At 34.5% G+C, this 19,663-nt stretch overlaps 1 protein-coding gene across 1 annotated transcript in view; it reads left to right on the top strand.

The window, feature by feature from the left end:
• Positions 1-19,663, top strand: part of HDX (highly divergent homeobox) — a 146,971-nt gene that overhangs the window by 106,195 nt on the left and 21,113 nt on the right. The window contains exon 5 of the mRNA XM_065901211.1: positions 8,777-8,984. Within this exon, the coding sequence (XP_065757283.1) occupies positions 8,777-8,984 (208 nt within the window). The remainder of the gene's footprint in view (positions 1-8,776; positions 8,985-19,663) is intronic.

Raw genomic sequence — 19,663 nt, 5'->3', positions numbered from 1 at the left:
TTAGCCACTGCAATCAGAGAAGAAAAAGAAACAAAAGTAATCCAAATTGGAAAAGAAGAAGTGAAGTGTCAATGTTGCCAGATGACATGATACTATACATAGCAAATCCTAAAGGTGCTACCAGAAAAGTACTACAGCTAGTCAATGAATCTGGTAAAGTAGCAGGATACAAAATTAATGCACAGAAATCTCTTGCATTCCTATACACTAATGATGAAAAATCTGAAAGAGAAGTTAAAGAAACACTCCCATTTATCATTACAACCAAAATAATAAAATACCTAGGAATAAACTGAAAGGAGACAAAAGACCTGTATGCAGAAAATATGACACTGATGAAAGAAATTAAAGATTATTCAAACAGATGGAGAGATATACCATGTTCTTGGACTTGAAGAATCAATATTGTGAAAATGACTCTAGTACCCAAAGCAATCTACAGATTCAGTGCAATCCCTTTCAAACTACCAATGGCATTTGTCACAGAGCTAGAACAAAACATTTCAGAATTTGTATGGAAACACAAAAAATCCCAAATAGCCAAAGTAATCTTGAGAAAGAAAAATGGAGCTGGAGGAATCAGGCTCCTGGACTTCAGCCTATATTACAAAGCTGCAGTAATCAAGACAGCATGGTACTGGCACAAAAACAAAAATATAGATCAATGGAACAGGATAGAAAGCTTAGATATAAACCCGCACACATGTGGTCACCTTATATTTGATAAAGGAGGCAAGAATATTCAATGGGGAAAAGACAGACACTTCAGTAAGTGGTGCTGGGAAAACTTGACAGCTACATGAAAAAAAATGAAATTAGAACACTCCCTAACACTATACACAAAAATAAACTCAAAATGGATTAAAGACCTAAAAATAAGAACAGACACTATCAAACTCTTAGAGGAAAACATATGCAAAACACTGTATGACATAAATCACAGCAAGATCCTTTTTGATCCACCTCATAGAGAAATGGAAATAAAAACAAAAATAAACAAATGGGACCTAATGAAACTTAAAAGCTTTTGCACAGCAAATGAAACTATAAAGAAGACAAAAAGACAACCCTCAGAATGGGAGAAAATATTTGCAAGCAAAGCAACTGACAAAGGATTAATCTCCAAAATATACAAGCAGCTCATGCAGCTCAATATTAAAAAAACAAACAACCCAATCCAAAAATGGGCAGAAGACCTAAATAGATATTTCTCCAAGGAAGATATACAGATTGCCAACAAACACATGAAAGGATGCTCAACATCACTAATCATTAGAGAAATGCAAATCAAAGCTACACTGAGATATGACCTCACAACAGTCAGAATGGCCATAGTTAAAGTATGTACAAACAATAAATGCTGGATAGGGTGTTGAGAAAAGCAAACCCTCTTGCATTGTTAGTGGGAATATAAATTGATACAGCCACTATTGAGGACAATATGGAGGTTCCTTAAAAAAATAAAAATAGAACTACAATATGACCCAGCAATCCCACTTTTGGTCATATACCCTGAGAAACCATAATTCACAAAGAGTCATGTACTACAATGTTCATTGCTGCACTATTTACAATAGCTAGGACATGGAAGCAACCTAGGTGTCCATTGATAGAGGAATGGATAAAGAAGATGTGGCACATATATACAATGGAATATTACTCAGCCATATAAAGAAAGGAAATTGAGTTCTTTGCAGTGAGGTTGATGGACCTAGAGACTGTCATACAGAGTAAAGTAAGTCAGAAAGAGAAAAACAAATACCGTATGCTAACACATATATATGGAATCTAAAAAAAAAAAAGGTCTGAAGAACCTAGGTTCAGACAGGAATAAAGACACAGATGTAAAGAATGCACTTGAGGACACGGGGAGGGGGAAATGTAAGCTGGGATGAAGAGAGAGAGTGGCTTGGACATATGTACACTGCCAAATGTAAAATAGATAGCTAGTGAGAAGCAGCCACATGGCACAGGGAGATCAGGTCAGTGTTTTCTGTCCACCAAGAGGGGTGGGATATGGAGGGTGGGAGGGAGACACAAGAGAGAGGCAAAATGGTGATATATGTATATGTATAGCTGATTCACTTTGTTATACAGCAGAAACTAACACACCATTGTAAAGCAATTATACTCAAATAAATATGTTAAAAAATATACAGATCACTCCATCCTAGGCCTACTAATCAGGATTTTCAGGGAAGGACCTTGGAATCTATATATTTCCTTTGCCCCAGCAATTCTGATGATAGGCAAATTTGGAAAGGATTTCACTTCACTACACTATGTCACTGTGGCTAAATATTCTAGTTGGTTCTTTCCCTCCATAATAATTGGTCAAATTTTATGATTTGTATTTTTCTTGTCTATTTGTTTATTGTGTATACATCTTCTGGATTGTAAATTCAAGCTCTACAAGGGTGTATATCAGGCCTGCCTTTTCACTATTCTATCCCCAGCACTAGAACAGTGCTTGGTATGTACTTGATGTTCAGTAATATTTGTGGAATGAAAGAATGAATTTTTTATACTATTTTAAATGTTATACTCCATTTACAGTTATTACAAAACACTGGCTATATTCCCAGTGTTATACAGTACGTCCTTGTAGCCTATCTTTCACTCAACTGTTTGTACCTCCCACTGCCCCATCTCTATATTGCTCTTCCCCTCCCCACCACTGGTAATCATTAGTTTGTTCTTTGTATCTGTGAGTCTGCTTCTTTTTTGTTATATTCACTAATTTGCTGTAGTTTTTAGATTCCATATATAAGTGATATCATACATATTCGTCTTTCTCAGTCTGACTTATTTCACTTAGCATAATGTCCTCCAAGTCCATCCATGTTGCTACAAATGGCAATTTTTTTTGTTCTTTCATGGCTGAGTAGTATTGCAGTGTGTGTGTGTGTGTGTGTGTGTGTGTGTGTGTGTGTGTGTGTGTTTGTACCACATCTTCTTTAACCATTCATCTGTTGATGGACACTTAGGTTGCTTCCTTATCTTGGCAATTGTAAATAATGCTGCTAAGAACATTGAAGTGCATGTATTTTTTGAATTAGTGTTTTTTTTTTTGGATATGTACAGTAGTGCTGGGTCATATGGTAGTTCTATTTTTAGTTTTTGGAGAAATCTCTATACTGTTTTTCATAGTGGCTGCGTCAATTTACATTCCCACCAACACTGTAAGAAGGTTTCCTTCAAACGAATGAATGTTTAACAAAAAGGTGTGCCCTCTATTTATAGCACACAGAATAAAAATATATAATAATATACATTTAAACTAATGGCAGTTTGGAATATTGTTTTTTTAATTATTTTAATAGAAATGTACTTAGAAGCTTATAGGGCCTGAGAGTCATCATTTTAAATAGCCAATATATTTGAGCTGTCAATACATCGGAGTTATGGTTATAGAAGATACTTATTCTACAAATGGTTATAGAAGATACTTATTCTATAAATTTATGAGCAACTCTGGAGGGATAAAGTTTATCCAGGAGGCTAAAGATTTGGAAACCAATTATCTCAATTTCCAGTTTCCTCAGTTAAGGAATCTGAGTCCCAGAGTGATAAAAAAAAACTTGACCATGGGTCATATAAAATGGTTGAAAAACTGTATTATACAAAACTACGGGTATTATTTTGAAACAAAGAAATAAATACTTGAATTCCCTGGTGGCTTAGTGATTAGAATTTGGCGCTTTCACTGCCATTGCCTGGGTTCAGTCCCTGGTCGGGGAACTGAGATTCTGCAAGCCACATGGCACAGCCAAAAATAGGAATAAATACTCTTTACATAATTGATAGCTGGAATGTAGAATAGCCTATTTGGAGTAAGGTGGATCCAGAGTGAAAAACTGGAACAAAGGCCTAGAATTAATAAGACAATAGATACTGATTCAGTTTTAGGAAGAATATTTTTGGAAAAAAAAAAAAAAACTATCCAAAAACTGGACTGAGGAACCTTGTAAAGTAGTATGTTCCATGTTCCTGATATTTTCATGCAAAGACTGAATAGCCATCCACCTATAATGCTGAAGAAGAAACTTTTACCTTAAATGGAAGGTTAGACTAGTTGGCTTCTAAGATCTCTTCCATCGTCTATGATTCTTTGAAAATGTAATAAACCCATTAAGATTATGTTTGTATACTGAATTATTTTCCTGGTGCCTTCCAGTTTTGAGAAATATCCAGAGAGGAACTATGTCAGCCCTAGTATGTAATAAATTCCCATATAGTCCCAATGTTCACATATTATTATACCTTTATCATTATACAGTATATAATCATTCATTTCTCCCAAGAAGGGTGAAAAAAGAAATTGAAAATAAATGGATATTGGCTTCTGTTTTCTGTCTTCTTCTCTCTTCCCAAGACTTTATGACCCAAAGTAAGCCAAAAGCATCCTAAGAAAACTGGTATCATTCTTCTTCTGCCCACACCATCATTTTCCCAAGCATCTGTGGCTAAGATTATTGTGGAAAAGAAGCATCAGTATTTGATAAGCGTCAGTATTCAAAGACAGGAAATAGAGAAAGTACATGACAATTTAATGGAACTTTAGTAAGAAGTTGAAATTCTTTACTTTTTCTGAAGTCTAGTAGCTTATTCTCAATGAGACCATATACTGGGAAATTGAAATGGAACTATACTCTTTAAAATAGTGTTTCTCCTATGGGAGAATTTAGCAAGGCTAGAAAAATTAATATCCATAAATATTTTCCTTTTCTACCAGGTAATTTTCACTTGGGAGCCTACAAAGCAATCCATGTGTTTCAGGTTTCACATTTAGCATTGAATGCTAAATACATCAAAGGTACTACATATCCTGAATTTGAAGAGAAAATGCCCCCCCCCAAAAAAATTATAAATAAGAATTAATCTTCTTGGACTAACTGAATAGTTCTTCTGTTTTGCCCTGCATTTTTTTTTTGCAAAATCTTACCACGTAAAAGTTAACTTTATTCATGTTTTTTATTTACATTAGAGAATATCTAAGGTGGCTTTGTATTGAAGTGGACCTTGTTGTATAGAAGCAATTCTACTTGGTATACAAAGAAATGGTACCATAATCAAATTTAGATCTGAAATTATGAAATGCTATTGAATGACTTTCTACACTAAAAGAGAATACACAGGTTTTAAGAATTCTTCTTCCACTTTGTAGATTGGCATGGCAATTCTACTTTGTAGAGTCATATGGCAAAATTATAAAGGTTACAAACTCTAATCATATAAAATGAGCTTTTTGAAAATTACATGAGAAACTTGAGAATAAAATTGGTTTTAGACTGCAGCTTCCAAAAAATGTTGGAGTAGACATAATTTTCCCTATCCTTCCCAGTAAGTACAACTAAAATCCCTAGACATTATATATAAAACAAATATAAGAAGACTGTGAAGGGTGGAAAGAACTCACATCTGCTAGGGACCACAGGACCTAAAGAATAACATAAAAATATATACATTCATTTATTTATCATTAACCATTTTTTAATTGAAGTATAGTTAGTTTACAATGTTGTGTTAGTTTCAGGTGTACAGCAAAGTGATTCAGTTACATGTATATACATATATATATATATATATATATATATATATATATATTCTTTTTCAGATTTTTTTCCATTATAGGTTTTTACAAGATATTGAATATAGTACCCTGTGCTATACAGTAGATCCTTGTTGGTTATCTATTTTATATATAATAGTGTATATATATTAATCCCAAACTCCTAATTTATCTCTTCCCCCACCCCACTATCCCCTTTGGTAATAAGTTTATTTTCTATGTCTGTGAGTCTTATTTCCGTTTTGTAAATAAGTTCATTTGTATCATTATTTTAGATTCCACATATAAGTGATATCATATGATATTTGTCTTCCTCTGTCTGACTTCACTTAATACAATGATCTCTAGGCCCATCTGTGTTGCTGGAAATGGTATTATTTCATTCTTTTGTATGGATGAGTAATATTCCATTGTATATATATACCACATGTTTATCCATTCATCTGTCAATGGACATTTAGGTTGCCCTATAACTATTAAGGAAATTGAATTCAAAAAAGTCTCCCCAAAAAAGAATCTACAAGTACCCATAACCTACAACTAACATCATACTTTAATGGTGAAAAATAGAATGCTTTTCCTCTGAGACCAAAAACAAGATGTCCACTCTAAACACCTTTATTCAATATAGTAGTAGAAGTTCTAACCAGCGCAATAAATTGAGAAAAGGAAATAAAAGATACACTTGATTAGCTGTGTAGAAAATCATAAAGCATCTACAAAACACTCTTACAACTAATAAGTGAATTCACCAAAGTCTCTGGATACAAGATCATCATATAAAAATCAATTGCATGTCTATATAGTAAAAATAAATGCAATGAAATTGAAATTTAAGATATTAATAAATTATTTGCAATCCCTCAAAAAATCAAATACTTACATGTAACTCTAACAAAACATGTACAGGACTTGTATGCTGAAAACTACAAAACACTGATGAAAGAAATAAAAGAAATTCTAAATAAATGGAGAGACATTCTGTGTTCATGTACTGGAAGACTCGACATAGTAAAAATGTAAATTCCCCCCAAATTGATATTCAGGTTTAACATAATTCCTATAAAATTCCAGCAAGATTTTTTGTTGATGTAGACAAGATAATTCTAAAATTCACATGGAAAGGAAATATGCTAGTATAGCTAAAACAGTTCTTGACAAAAAGAATAAAGTGGAAGAAATCCATCTACCAATTTTGAGACTTATTATATAACTACAGTAACCAAGACTGTGGTATTGGCAGGGTGATAAGACGTATAGATCATTGGAACAGAATGGAGAGCCCAGAAATAGTCCTGCACAACCATGGCCAACTTAGTTGATTTTTGACAAAGGTGCAAAAGCAATTCAATGGAGGAAGTCTTTTCAAGAAATGGTGCTGGAACAATTGGATATCTATAGGAAAACATAAATTAACCTTGATGTAAATCTCACACCTTATACAAAGTAAATTCATAATGGATCAGAGATTTAAGTGTAAAAAATAAAACTATAAAAATTTTAGATAACATAGGAGAAAATCTTTGTTGCCTAGGGTTGGTGAAGAATTCTTAGGAATAGGACTAAAAGCATAATCCATAAAAGAAAAAAGCAGTAGCTTGGACTTCATCAAAATTTTAAAAAACTTTTGTGCTGTAAAAGACAAGGATGATGAAAATACAAGCTACAGATGAGGAGAAAATATTTGCAAACCACATATCTGACAAAGAACTCATATCTGCTACAGAATGGGAGAAAATTTTGCAAAACCACTTATCTGACAAAAATTCATATCTAGAATATATAATGTACTTTCAAAACTTAATATTAAGGAAAAGACAACAATTACAAAATGTACAAGAGACATGAAGAGACATTTCACTGATATATGGATGGCAAAAAGCACATGAAAAGATTTTCAACATCACTAGCCATTAGGGAAATTAAATTAAGAACCTGATGATCTATTGCTACATGCACCAATGAGAACAGCTAAAAAAAAAAGAATTACTTATAATACGAAGTCCTGGCAAGAATGCCAAGAAACTGGATCTCTCATACATTGCTGGTAGAAATATAAAATGGCACAACTTTATGGAAACAATTTGGCAGTTTCTTTTAAAATTAAACATATAGTTACCATTTGACCCAGCAGTTGCATTCTTGGGCATTTATCTTAGAGAAATGAAAACTTACATCAGCACAAAAACCTGTACATGACTGTTCATAGATTTTTAGCTGTATATAATAGCCAAAAATTAGAAACAACCCAAGTGTCCTCCATGTGAAGGGTTAAAAAAACATTGCAAAGAAACAGAAACAAAATGGTACATAAGTATCATGGAAGAATACTTAGCAATAAAAATGAATGGACTATTGATATATGTGACTTTAATAAATTTCCAGGAAATTAAGCTGAATGAGAAAAGCCAATTTTTTGAAATGTTTGAAGTCACATGTATGACTCCATTTATATAACTTTCTCAAAAAGACACCATTATAGAGGTGGAAAACAGATTGGTGGATGCCAGGAGTTGAGGATGGTGGGAGGGAGGAGAAGAATGGTGTGATAAAGGAACATAGAATTGTACACATATATTGTACAATATCAATTTCCTTTTTCTGTTATGGTGCTATAATTATGTAAAATGTAAACTGGAGGAAACTGAATGAAGACCAATTTTTGCAACTTCTTGTAACTCGAAATTTATTTTACTGTAAAAAGTTTTAAAAATTGATTCTAAATCTAATAAAATGCAATTTTAGAATACTTAAAATACGCAGGTAGTCATTATGGAGCCAAACAAAGTTACTAGAAGGCACATTTTCACGTACAAAGAGCAAGATTGGAAATGGGATATGAACTATAGTTAGAGCTGCATGTCTGGTCCCTTTCAGAAAAGAACCAATTCATGTTTCTTTTGAAATATTTGGTGGATAATTTTCACCAGAAATAAAAACAAAAACAAAAAAGTGTTCTGCGACAGGCTGCATGTTGCTTGAAAATCTGAGTATTTAGATAAATATTTCTTCTAATAAGGTATTTTAAAATAAAAGCAGCTACTTTTATTTTAGCTTATTGAGTAATAATAAAACTGCATTAATCTAGATATCTACTTATTCTTTTTAATCATATTTTATGCTGTATCCATTCATTATTTTAATGGCTAGAACTGCTAAGGTTTCTATTTTTACAAAACTTTCTCTTCTATTTCTCTTATAAAGACTTGGATTGGGAATCGAAGAAGAAAATATCGTTTAATGGGGATTGAAGTTCCACCTCCAAGAGGAGGCCCTGCTGATTTTTCTGAGCAGCCCGAATCTGGTTCTTTATCTGCACTCACACCAGGAGAGGAAGCTGGTCCTGAAGTAGGAGAGGATAATGACCGAAATGATGAAGTATCCATCTGTTTGTCTGAAGGAAGCTCGCAAGGTATTTTATATGCTCCATCTCCTAATGATATCTTTTGTGAATTTGATGTTTTTTTACTTGATTTTCAGCTTACTGCACTTCAAATCTAAAGTCCTCAAAACATTTGGTTAAATATTTGAAAAGAATAGACATATTTTTATTCTATTTTAAAATGATAGTTGTATATATTTAAAGTGTGCAACATATTTAGATATACATGTACATAGTGAAATGATTACTACAGTCAAGCTAATTAACATATCCATCTCCTCACATAGTTACCTTTGTGTGTGTGTGTGGTGAGAGCACCTGAAATCTACTCCCAAAGCAAATTTCCAGCATTCAATATAGTACAGTAGACCCTTAAACAACATGGCTTTGAACTGCACTGGTCTACTTTCAATAAATACATTGGAAAAACTTTTGGAGATTTGCAACAATTTGGAAAAACTTGCAGACAAACCATGTAGCCTAGAAATATCGAAAAAGTTAAGAAAAAGGTATGTCATGAATACATAAAATATATGTAATATACATATAACATACAAAATATGTGCTAATCAACTGTTTATGTTATTGGTAAGGCTTCTGGTCAACAGTAGACTATTAATAGTTAAGTTTTGGAGGAGTCAAAATTTATACTTGGATTTTTAACTGTGCAGGGGGGTTGGTGCCCATAACCCCCACATTGTTCAAGGGTCAACTGTATTGTTAACTTTAGTCATCATGCTCTACATTAGTTATCTAGACTTATTCATCCTATGTAATTGCAATTTTGTACCCTTTGGTCAATATTTCCCCATTTTTCCCACCTCCTCACCCTGGTACCTACCATTCTACTCTCTGCTTCTATGCATTTGACATTTTTTGATTCCACATGTGAGATCATGCAATGCTTTTCTTTCTGTGTTTGGCTTACTTCAGTTAGCATAATGTCCTCTAGGTTCATCCAAGCAGTTGCAAATGGCAGGATTTTTTTTAAAGACTAATATTCCATTGTATATGTATACTACGGTTTCGTTATCCATTCATCTGTTAATGGACACTTAGGTTGTTTCCATCCCGTGACGAATGCTGCAATGAACATGGAAGCACAGATACCTCTTTGGGGTACTGATTTCATTTCCTTTGGATATATACAGAAGAGGAATCGCTGAATCATATGGTAGTTTCTTTCTTAATTTTTTGAGAAACTTTCATACTGTTTTTCATAATGGCTCTACCCCATTTTTTCCATATCCTCACCAACAGTTGTATTTTACCTTTTTGATTTTTAATGCTTCCACCTAAGCAGTCTCCCACATTGTTATCACAAAAAGTGACACTCATCTACCACAATAATGATCTCCATGATTCGAAATATTGATTATTACAACAATCCATAAACTATAGTATATGATCGTTTTAATTTTATTGGAATTCTAGTCAGTTTGGGTCAGAGCAATTTAAATGCACTGTAATCAAAGAGAGTATGGTATAATGTGACAAATACCAGACTAGTAGTTGGACAATCTGGGTACTAGTCCTAGATCTTCCACTAGCTGATTATGTGACTTCAGGCAAAGTATTTAATTCATCAGGCTTTAGTTTTCTCATCTGCAAAATAAGGGAATTAGGTTGGATCATCTTTATAATACTTTTCAGTGCTTCTCTAAATGAGAATTCAAATAATAACATGTAATCATACCATTTGTCCATGAGAAGTATTTTTCATTTGACTTCAAGCATAGAAAGAGTCCTCTCCTGACACCTTTTTTATGAACACTTTTATTGAGGTTTAATTTACATAGAATAAAATTCATCCATTGCAAAAGTAGAGTTCAATGATTTTTAGTAAAGTTTATAGAGTTGTACAACCATCACCATCACTAAAATCAAATTTTAGAATAATCTCTTCAAATCACTAAAATCCAATTATAGAATATTTTCACCACTTCAAAAAATTTCCTTGAGCCCATTTTCAGCCAGTACCCACTCCCACCTCCAAACCTAGGCAACCACAGATCTGATTTCTGACCATATAAATTTGTCTTTTCTGGGCATTTCATATAAATGAATCATATAATATACAGTGGGGGTGTTGCATCTGTAATAGAGAGAGAGAATTTTGCATTGACCCATTTTGTTTGTTTTTACTTTATCGATCAGGGTATTATTCACACTATATTTTCCAGTTTATTTTTGCCTTCTAAATTTTCTAATTGGGTTTTCAAATGTCAGAACTTTTGTTTGTAATTTTTATATTGTTAAATATACCAATTCTTTCCTTTATGGTTTGTGACTTTGGTGACAGGATTACAAAATCCTTCCTGTACTACAATTATGTAAACATACCCCATATTTGCTTCATGTATCCTTATGGCTTCACTTTTACAACATGATATTTATCCCACCTAGAAATTGTTTTGCTTTAAGATACGTGAAGACAATACCTAATTTTGTTTTTCCAAATGATTAACCAAATGCCCCTACACTATTTGTTGAATAAGTCAGCATTTTTCCAGTGAGTTTGTGTAGCTTTTTTTAATCAAAGATAGATAGATATATAGATAGATAGATGATAGAGAAATAGAGAGAAAGATAGACACAAATTCATGTATGTATACATACGCACATGGATTAAATTCTGGATTTCCTATTATGTTAGATTGATCTGATTGTTTATAACTGTGGTTTTATAAGATACCTGAAGATCTGGGAAGGCTCTCACTCTTAGCTCTTGTAGTACACTGATTCTTCTAGATGAACTTAGTTCATACCTTTACCCAATACCCCTCCCCAAATTCATTTAAGATTTTTGTTACTGCACTAAATGGATAGGATAATGTGGGAAGATGAATGCAGTTTTGCATGGGCTGAGTTTTAAATGAGGGCAGGACATCCATGTGGAGGTGACCAGCATACCCTTGGATAATATGGGTCTGGAGCTCAGAAGAAGGGGTAAGATATGAGAGGAAATATTGGAGTCACCCATATCGAGGCCAAAAAAAAATTTCTAGCCATAGAAATAGATGACTTAGTTAGGTGAGAAATGGAAAACAAGAAAGGAAGATAGACAAGGACAGTGTGTTAAGAAATATCCAGATTTCTGGAGGAGAAAAAGGAGCCATTGAAAGAACATTCAGATATAGGAGAATCAGGATAGTATGTTATTACCAAAACCAAGGAAAGAAAAAGATTTCAGAAGGAAGAGGCATCATTATCTCAGTGGTCTCATAGAGGTTGTGTATAAGGCATCTAAAGTGGCTAAAGGTACATAAGTGGACGATAGAACAGTGGTATGAGGGAGTGGAGGGAGAGGGATATGGGGAGCTGATTTTCAATGGATATAAAGTTACAGTTACAGAAGAGGAGTAAGTTCCAGAGAACTGCTGAACAACTCAGTGCCTGTAGTTAGTAATAAGTGATTGTATTCTTAAAAACTTAAGAGGGTAAATCATGTTAAGCATTTGTAACACAAAAAAAGGGACACAAGGAAACTTTTGGAGGTGATGGATACATTTATTACCTGGACTGTGGTGGTGGTAACAAAAGTATATACAAGTTCAAATTCACCAAATTGTATACATTAATTATGTGCAGCTTTTGTGTACAAATATTTTCAGTGATTCTAAATAGAATCTTAGAGAATGATGTCTGGCAGCTATTTGAGGGATAGTGGGGAGGTAGGGATTTGTGTATTTCTATGAGTGGGTCAGAGAGCTGTGAGGAAATATTCTGATAAAAGGAAATTATATAAGCCCTTAAGGGGAGTTTCATTCCCCAACTCCATCTTCCCCACCTAAAAGGGAATTTTAAAAAATAAAATAGTTAATGGGAAAAAAGTGAGTTAATTTTAAGGTTGCTAATGGACCACTGCTCCTACACTAGCATCCTTTGTCATTTAATAGCTTGCTCTCTAGACAGCTTACATAGTAATCAAGATCTAATGAGAAAAATGAGAGATAATTTAATGCATGAATCAAAAAACACTTGATGGGAAGTGAGATTCCTAGGATTCCTCTCGGTGGCTTATTTTTCACAGCTGCATGGTAACCTTTTCATTCTCATCAGAAATTGCAAAATAAAAGAATTTTCAAACTTTTCAAACTGAAAAGAGTCTTTTTCCGTATGGTTTCCTACTAGCGCTGTCCTGTTATCATCCTCATTTTACTGATGGAGAATACTAATCTGATTTAACTGTGTGATTCTTTTGTGACAGTTAAGTGAATTGTATCATCCGGCCTAGATTAACATAATACCTTTAAAATATGCTGACCATATTCTCTTCCAGTTATGAAACTGTAGTCGAATGTATGTTTACTTTGAGTTTCCATTAATTACATCTTAGAGATATGGAGGCAAGATAATCAGAGTAGCTTCCCATACTATTTCAGAATACTAACAACTTGAAACTCAGGGTCCTTTATAATACAGCTGTTGATTCAATAGGGTTAGAGTCCTTTAAATGTCTAAGAAGAAAAAAAATGTCTTTAAACCAGGGCTCACATTTTACATGTCAAAAAACAATTAAAATCACTTTAAAATATTCTAGGAAAAAACTCTACGAGCAAAAACAAGGAATATTTTTTAAAACACAGTAAAAGGCAGGGTTAGCCAAAGTCACGAAAAAGTGCTGTTGATCTTTTAGCGATTTCAAGTCCATTCTTTTGCTTCTGGGAGAGTAGGTACTTCCCTGATACAGAGCTTCTGACTTACCTCTAATTTCCTCCTACTTTCCACCTTCGCTTCTCCCATTTCCTTTGCCTTTCCATGTGTGGAGGTGAAGTGAAAGGATATGTGGTTGGCATTGAAAACGAAAAGGTTACCTGGATTCATCCCCCACACAGAACTGCAAACTTTAGCAAATGTAATAGATGACTCAGCTCCTTAATTTCAAGTTTTGTGTCTACCAAAATATATTTATGGTTGAGCAACTTTAAAGATTTATACTATCCTGAGAAGTGAACTGTCTAAAGTATAGAAACAACATCTATAATGTTAAATTCGTTAAATTTTATAACAAAGCCTCTTTTCAGCTGTACCTATTATGTATGTGGATATGCACATGAAAGATAATTCTGCATACAGCTACTTAGTGTGAGCATGTGGCCACCACATAAAGTGCCCTCTAGAGCTTTCACTGATTAGTATTCTACTTATTTATTTTCCAATTAAGAGAGCTGCTTTTGTTGAGTAATAACCAGACATATTGACAGTATTTAGCTTTCAAACTTTTACAGATGTGTAAGCTACCTATAAGCAAAAGAAAACATGCCTTATTCAGCTGTATAATTTCATACCTTTTTATTTTAGAAATCCTCAAAACAGTTTTTATATGCATCTTATAAAAGAATCATCAAATGATGGATGAATCTGTTGCTGGTAAAGCAGAACTGTTTACCAAGGTATGAGCAAGTGAGAACAGAAATGTAAGGCAAACCTCTAAGGAATGATACCAGTAAAGATCTGTTGATGAGCAATATAACTCCTATTTATAGGGCACCAGTACTAATACCAGCTCTGCATCTAAATCTGATGACAATTTTCCCTTCCTTCATTTCATTTAGTTGCTGATTACACAGGACTTGAAATGCGGTGATTTGAAATGTCCTAATAATTAATAAAATTTCCTCTATCTAGGAACCACTTTTTTTAACTTTTTATTTTATATTGGAGTATAGCCAATTAACAATGTTGTGATAGTTTCAGTTGCACAGCAAAGCGACTCAGCCATACATATACATGTATCCATTCTCCCCCAGTCTCCCCTCCCATCCAGGCTGCCACATAACATTGAGCAGAGATCCCTGTGCTAAATAGTAGGTCCTTGTCGGTTATCCTTTTTAAATATAGCAGTGTGTACATGTCAATGCCAAACTCCCTAACTATCCCTTCCCTCCACTCTTCTCCCACTGGTAACCATAATTTCATTCTCTAAGGCTGTGAGTCTGTTTCTGTTTTGTAAATGCGTTCATTTTTATCGTTTCTTTTTAGTTTCCACATATAAATGATATCATATGATATTTCTCTTTCTCTGTCTGACTTACTTCACTCAGTATGAAAATCTCTAGGTGCATCTATTTTGCTGCAAATGGCATTATTTCATTCTCTTTTTATGGCTGAGTAATATTCCATTGTATATGTGTACCACATCTTCTTTATCCATTCCTTTGTCAATGGACATTAAGGCTGCTTCCATGTCTTGGCTATTGTAAACAGTGCTGCAATGAACATTCGGGTGCATGTATCCTTTTGGACCATGTTTTTCTCCTGATATATGCCCAGGAGTGTGATTGCAGGGTCATATGGTAGCTCTATTTTTAGTTTTTTAAGGAACCTCCATACTGTTCTCCATAGTGGCTGCACCAATTTACATTCCCACCCACAGTGTAGGAGGGTTAGGAACCATTGTTTTATAGAAAAAAAATATCAGTTGAATTTTTAGTGGACTTTGCATTAAAACTCTGGTAAAACTTCCCTGAATATCTTTAATTCTCAATGCACTCATATGTGAGTTCCTGGATGAGCAATGTTTTCCTCCTAGTCATTTCCCATGTTCATACACTGCACCCTTATATGTCTTTCCATGGGAAGGAATGGACTCAAAAAATCTTAGGAGAACTGATAACTATTTCTGTTCTTCTTTCTATGGTGAAATAAATTGTTCACTACCAAGGGGCTGAGAACTTCCACTAGTATTTATCCAAACAATCTATGACATGGCTGTGCAGAAAGAAAAGAGAGAAACATTAGCCCTATTTTTCTAAGGGTTAGAGGTAGGGGAAATCTTAAGACAGAGGATTATCTTGTAGACACACTATACTGTGAATTAGCCACTTCTCCTAGCTCAGCACAGAGAACTTTTTAGTACACTGATTTTTCTGAGTTAATTTTTCTTTAATTTTTTCTTTTCTCATTTTTAAACTATCGGGGTTTTTAAAAAAATTTCATTGCTGTTTTATTAGTATGACAGCCAGTGATTGACTACTCATTCATACTTACAGTATGCGAACTTCTTTTTCCAGTTTTGTTGAGATATAATTGAGCTACAGCACAGTATAAGTTTAAGGTGTACAACATAATAATTCGAATTACATATATTATCAAATGATTACCACAAAAGTTTTAGTAAAAATCCCCCACCTCATATAGAAACAACATTAAAGAAATAGAAAATTTTTTTTCCTTGTGATGAGAGCTCTTAGGATTTACTCTCTTAGCAATTTTCATTTATAACACACAGCAGTGTTAATTATCTTTGTCATGTTGTGCATTACATTCCTAGTATTTATTTATCTTATAACTGGAAGTTTGTACCTTTTGACCACCTTCATCCAATCTCCCATCCACCCACCCCCTGCCTCTGGTAGCCACAAATCTGATCTCTTTTTGTATGAGTTTGTTTCTGAAGTATAATTGACCTATGATGCTTTGTTAATTTCTGATATAAAAAATAGTGATTCAATATTTCTATACATTTCAAAACGTTCACCATGACAAGTATAGTTGTCATCTGTCACTAAAAAGATATTACATAATTGTTGACTGTAATTCCCCACACTGTACATTTCATACCTGTAACTAATTTATCTTGTAATTGAAAGTTTCTACCAATTAATCTTCCTCAACTATTTCTGTCCTGCCCACACCCCACCCCATCTGACAACCACCTGTTTGCTCCCTGTATCTATGACTCTATTTCTTTTTGATTAGTTTGTTCATCTGTTTTGTTTTTTAGATTCCACATATAAGTGAAATCACACAGTATTTGTCATTCACTGTTTGACTTATTTCATTTAGCATAATACCCTCTAGGCCCATCCATGTTTTTGCAAATGGCAAGGTTTCATTCTTTTTATAGCTGAGTAATATTCCACTGTGTGTATGTGTGTGTGTGTGTGTGTGTATACCAGATTTTTCCTTATCCATTCATCTATCAATGGGCACTTAAATTGCTTCCATTTCTTGGCTATTGTAAGCAATGCTACAATGAACATAGGGGTGCATATATCTTTTTGAATTAGTGTTCTCATTTTCTTTGGTGAATACCCAGAAGTGGAATTGCTAGATCATATGGTAGTTTTATTTTTAATTTTTGAGAAGTCTCCATGCTGTTTTCCATAGTATCTGCCAGCACTAATGTACATTCTCACTAACAGTACACGAGGGTTCCCTTTTCTCCCCATCCTCGCCAACAGTTGTTATGTCTTGCCTTTTTGATAATAGGCATTCTGACAGATGTGTAGTGATATCTCAAAATGGTTTTGATTTGCATTTCCCTGATGATTAGTGATGTTGAGCATCTTTTCCTGTTGGTCATCTCTATGTCTTCTTCGAAAAAAAAAATGTCTATTCAGGTTCTCTACTTATTTTTAACTTGGGTTGTTTGTATTTTTGATATTGAGTTGTATGAGATCTTTGTATATTTTGGATCTTAACCCCTTATCAGATACATCCTTTGAAAATATTTTCTCCCATTCAGTAAGCGGCCTTTTTGTGTTGTTGACAGTTTCCTTTACTCTGCAAAAGCTTTTTAGTTTGATGTAGTTTTACTTGTTTATTTTTGCTTTTGTTTTCCTTGACTGAGGATATATATCCAAAAAAATACTGCTAAGACTGAGGTCAAAGAAGTTATTACCTATGTTTTCTTCTAGAAGTTTTATAATATCAGGTCTTACAGTTAAACCTTTAATCTGTTTTGAGTTTTTGTATATGGTGTGAGAAAGTAGTCTATTTTGATTCTTTTCTATGTAGCTGACTAGTTTTTTAAACACTATTTATTGAAGAAGCTGTACTTTCCCTATTGTATATTCTTGCCTCCCTGGTCATAGATTAATTGCCCTTATAAGTGTGGGTTCATTTCTGGGCTCTCTGATTCTGTTGATCTATGTATCTGTTTTTGTACTAGAATCTTACTGTTCATTACTGTAGCTTTATGGTATAGTATGAAATCAGGGAGTGTGCTACCTCTTGTTTTGTTCTTCTTTCTTAAGATCATTTCAGCTATTTGGGGTCTTTTTTGCTTCCATACAAATTTTAGAATTATTTTCTCTAGTTCTTTGAAAAATGCCATTGGTATTTTGGTAGGGAATGCATTGAATCTGTAGATTGCTTTGTGTAGTATGGTTCTTTTAACAATATTAATTCTTCCAACCCATGAACGCAGAATTTCTTTCCATCTGTTTTGTCATCTTCAATTTATTTCCTCAGTATCTTATAATTTTCAGAGTACAGATCTTTTACCTCCTTAGTTAGATGTATTCCTTGGTAATTTATTCTTTTTGATGCGATTGTGAATGGGATTGTTTTCATAAATTCTCTTTCTGGTAGTTCACTGTTAGTGTATAGAAACACAACAGATTTCTGCATATTAATTTGTTATCCTGAAAATTTACCAAATTCATTGATGAGTTCTAGTACTTTTTAGGGGTATATTTAGTATTTTCTATGTATAGTGTCATATCTTCTGTAAACAGTAAGAGTCTTCCTTGTTCCTTTCCAATTTAGATGTCTTTTATTTATTTTTCTTATCTGATTGCTATGTCTAGGACTTCCAATACTATGTTGAATAATAGTGGTGACAGTGCCACTCACTGATGGGCAGAGTTGTGTCCCACAGTCTCTGGCTATAGGGCCCTGGGAGTCCTGGGGTTAGCACAGGTGCACTGGTGACCTGGGCCAGGTCCTGGGCACTCTGGTGGATGTAGTCAGGTCCTGGAGCAGCTGGGAGCTTAGGAGATCCTAAGGCAGTCAGCCTGCTCATGGGTGAGGCTGTGTCCCTTCCTGGCTAGCTGTTTGGTCTGGGGCATCCCAGAACTGGTGCCCACCGGTTGGTGGGCAGGGTGGGTCCTGGCACTAATAAGCTAGAGGGGGGATTCCAAAGTAGTGTTTACCAGCAACAATGTCCTTATGGTGGAATGAACTCCCCCAAATGGCTACTGCCAGCATCTGTGTCTCCAAGATGAGTTTTAATCACCCCCTGCTTCTCCAGGAGGCTCTCCAAGATCAGCAAGTACATCTGAGCCAGGCTCCTTTCAAATTATTGCTTCTGCCCTGGATCTTGGAGGGTGTGAGATTTTGTGTGTGCCCTTTAAGAGTGGAGTCTTTTTCCCACAGCCCTCTGGCTCTCCTGAAAGTAAGCCCTGCTGCCCTTCAAAGCCAAACTTTCCGGGTAGCTCATCTTCCCAGTGCAGGACCCCTGGACTGAGGAACCTGATGTGGGGCTTCAATCCCTTGCTCCTTGGGGAGAACCTCTGCAATTATAATTATCCTCCTGTTTGTGGGTCACCTTCCCCAGGTGTATGGTTTTTCACTATACTGTGTCTTTGCCCCTTCTACCCCTCTTCTTGTGGCTCCTTCATTATATGTCTAGCAGTAAAGATTCTTTCCTGCTAGTCTTCATGCTGCTATCATGGGTAGTTGCTCTGAAATAGTTGCAGTTTTGGTGTGCCCATGGGAGGAGGTGAGCTCAGGGTCTTCCTACTCTGCCATCTTGGCCACTCCCCTTACAGTATCAGAATACTAAATTTTGATCATAAAAAGAATACATGTTCATTATATAAAATATTGGAACATACAATGAAAAAGTTAGAAATATTCCTACCCCTCAGTGATATCCTCTCTTGAAATGGGGGTGAGAGAATATTTATGCCAGTGTTTTCTCTGCATATATACAGGATTGTTTGTGTGTGTGTACATGTATATACACATCCCTTTTT

This window comes from Phocoena phocoena, chromosome X (assembly GCF_963924675.1).
Source record: "Phocoena phocoena chromosome X, mPhoPho1.1, whole genome shotgun sequence".
NCBI lineage: Eukaryota > Metazoa > Chordata > Mammalia > Artiodactyla > Phocoenidae > Phocoena > Phocoena phocoena.
This window is presented reverse-complemented; position numbering and strand designations above follow the sequence as displayed.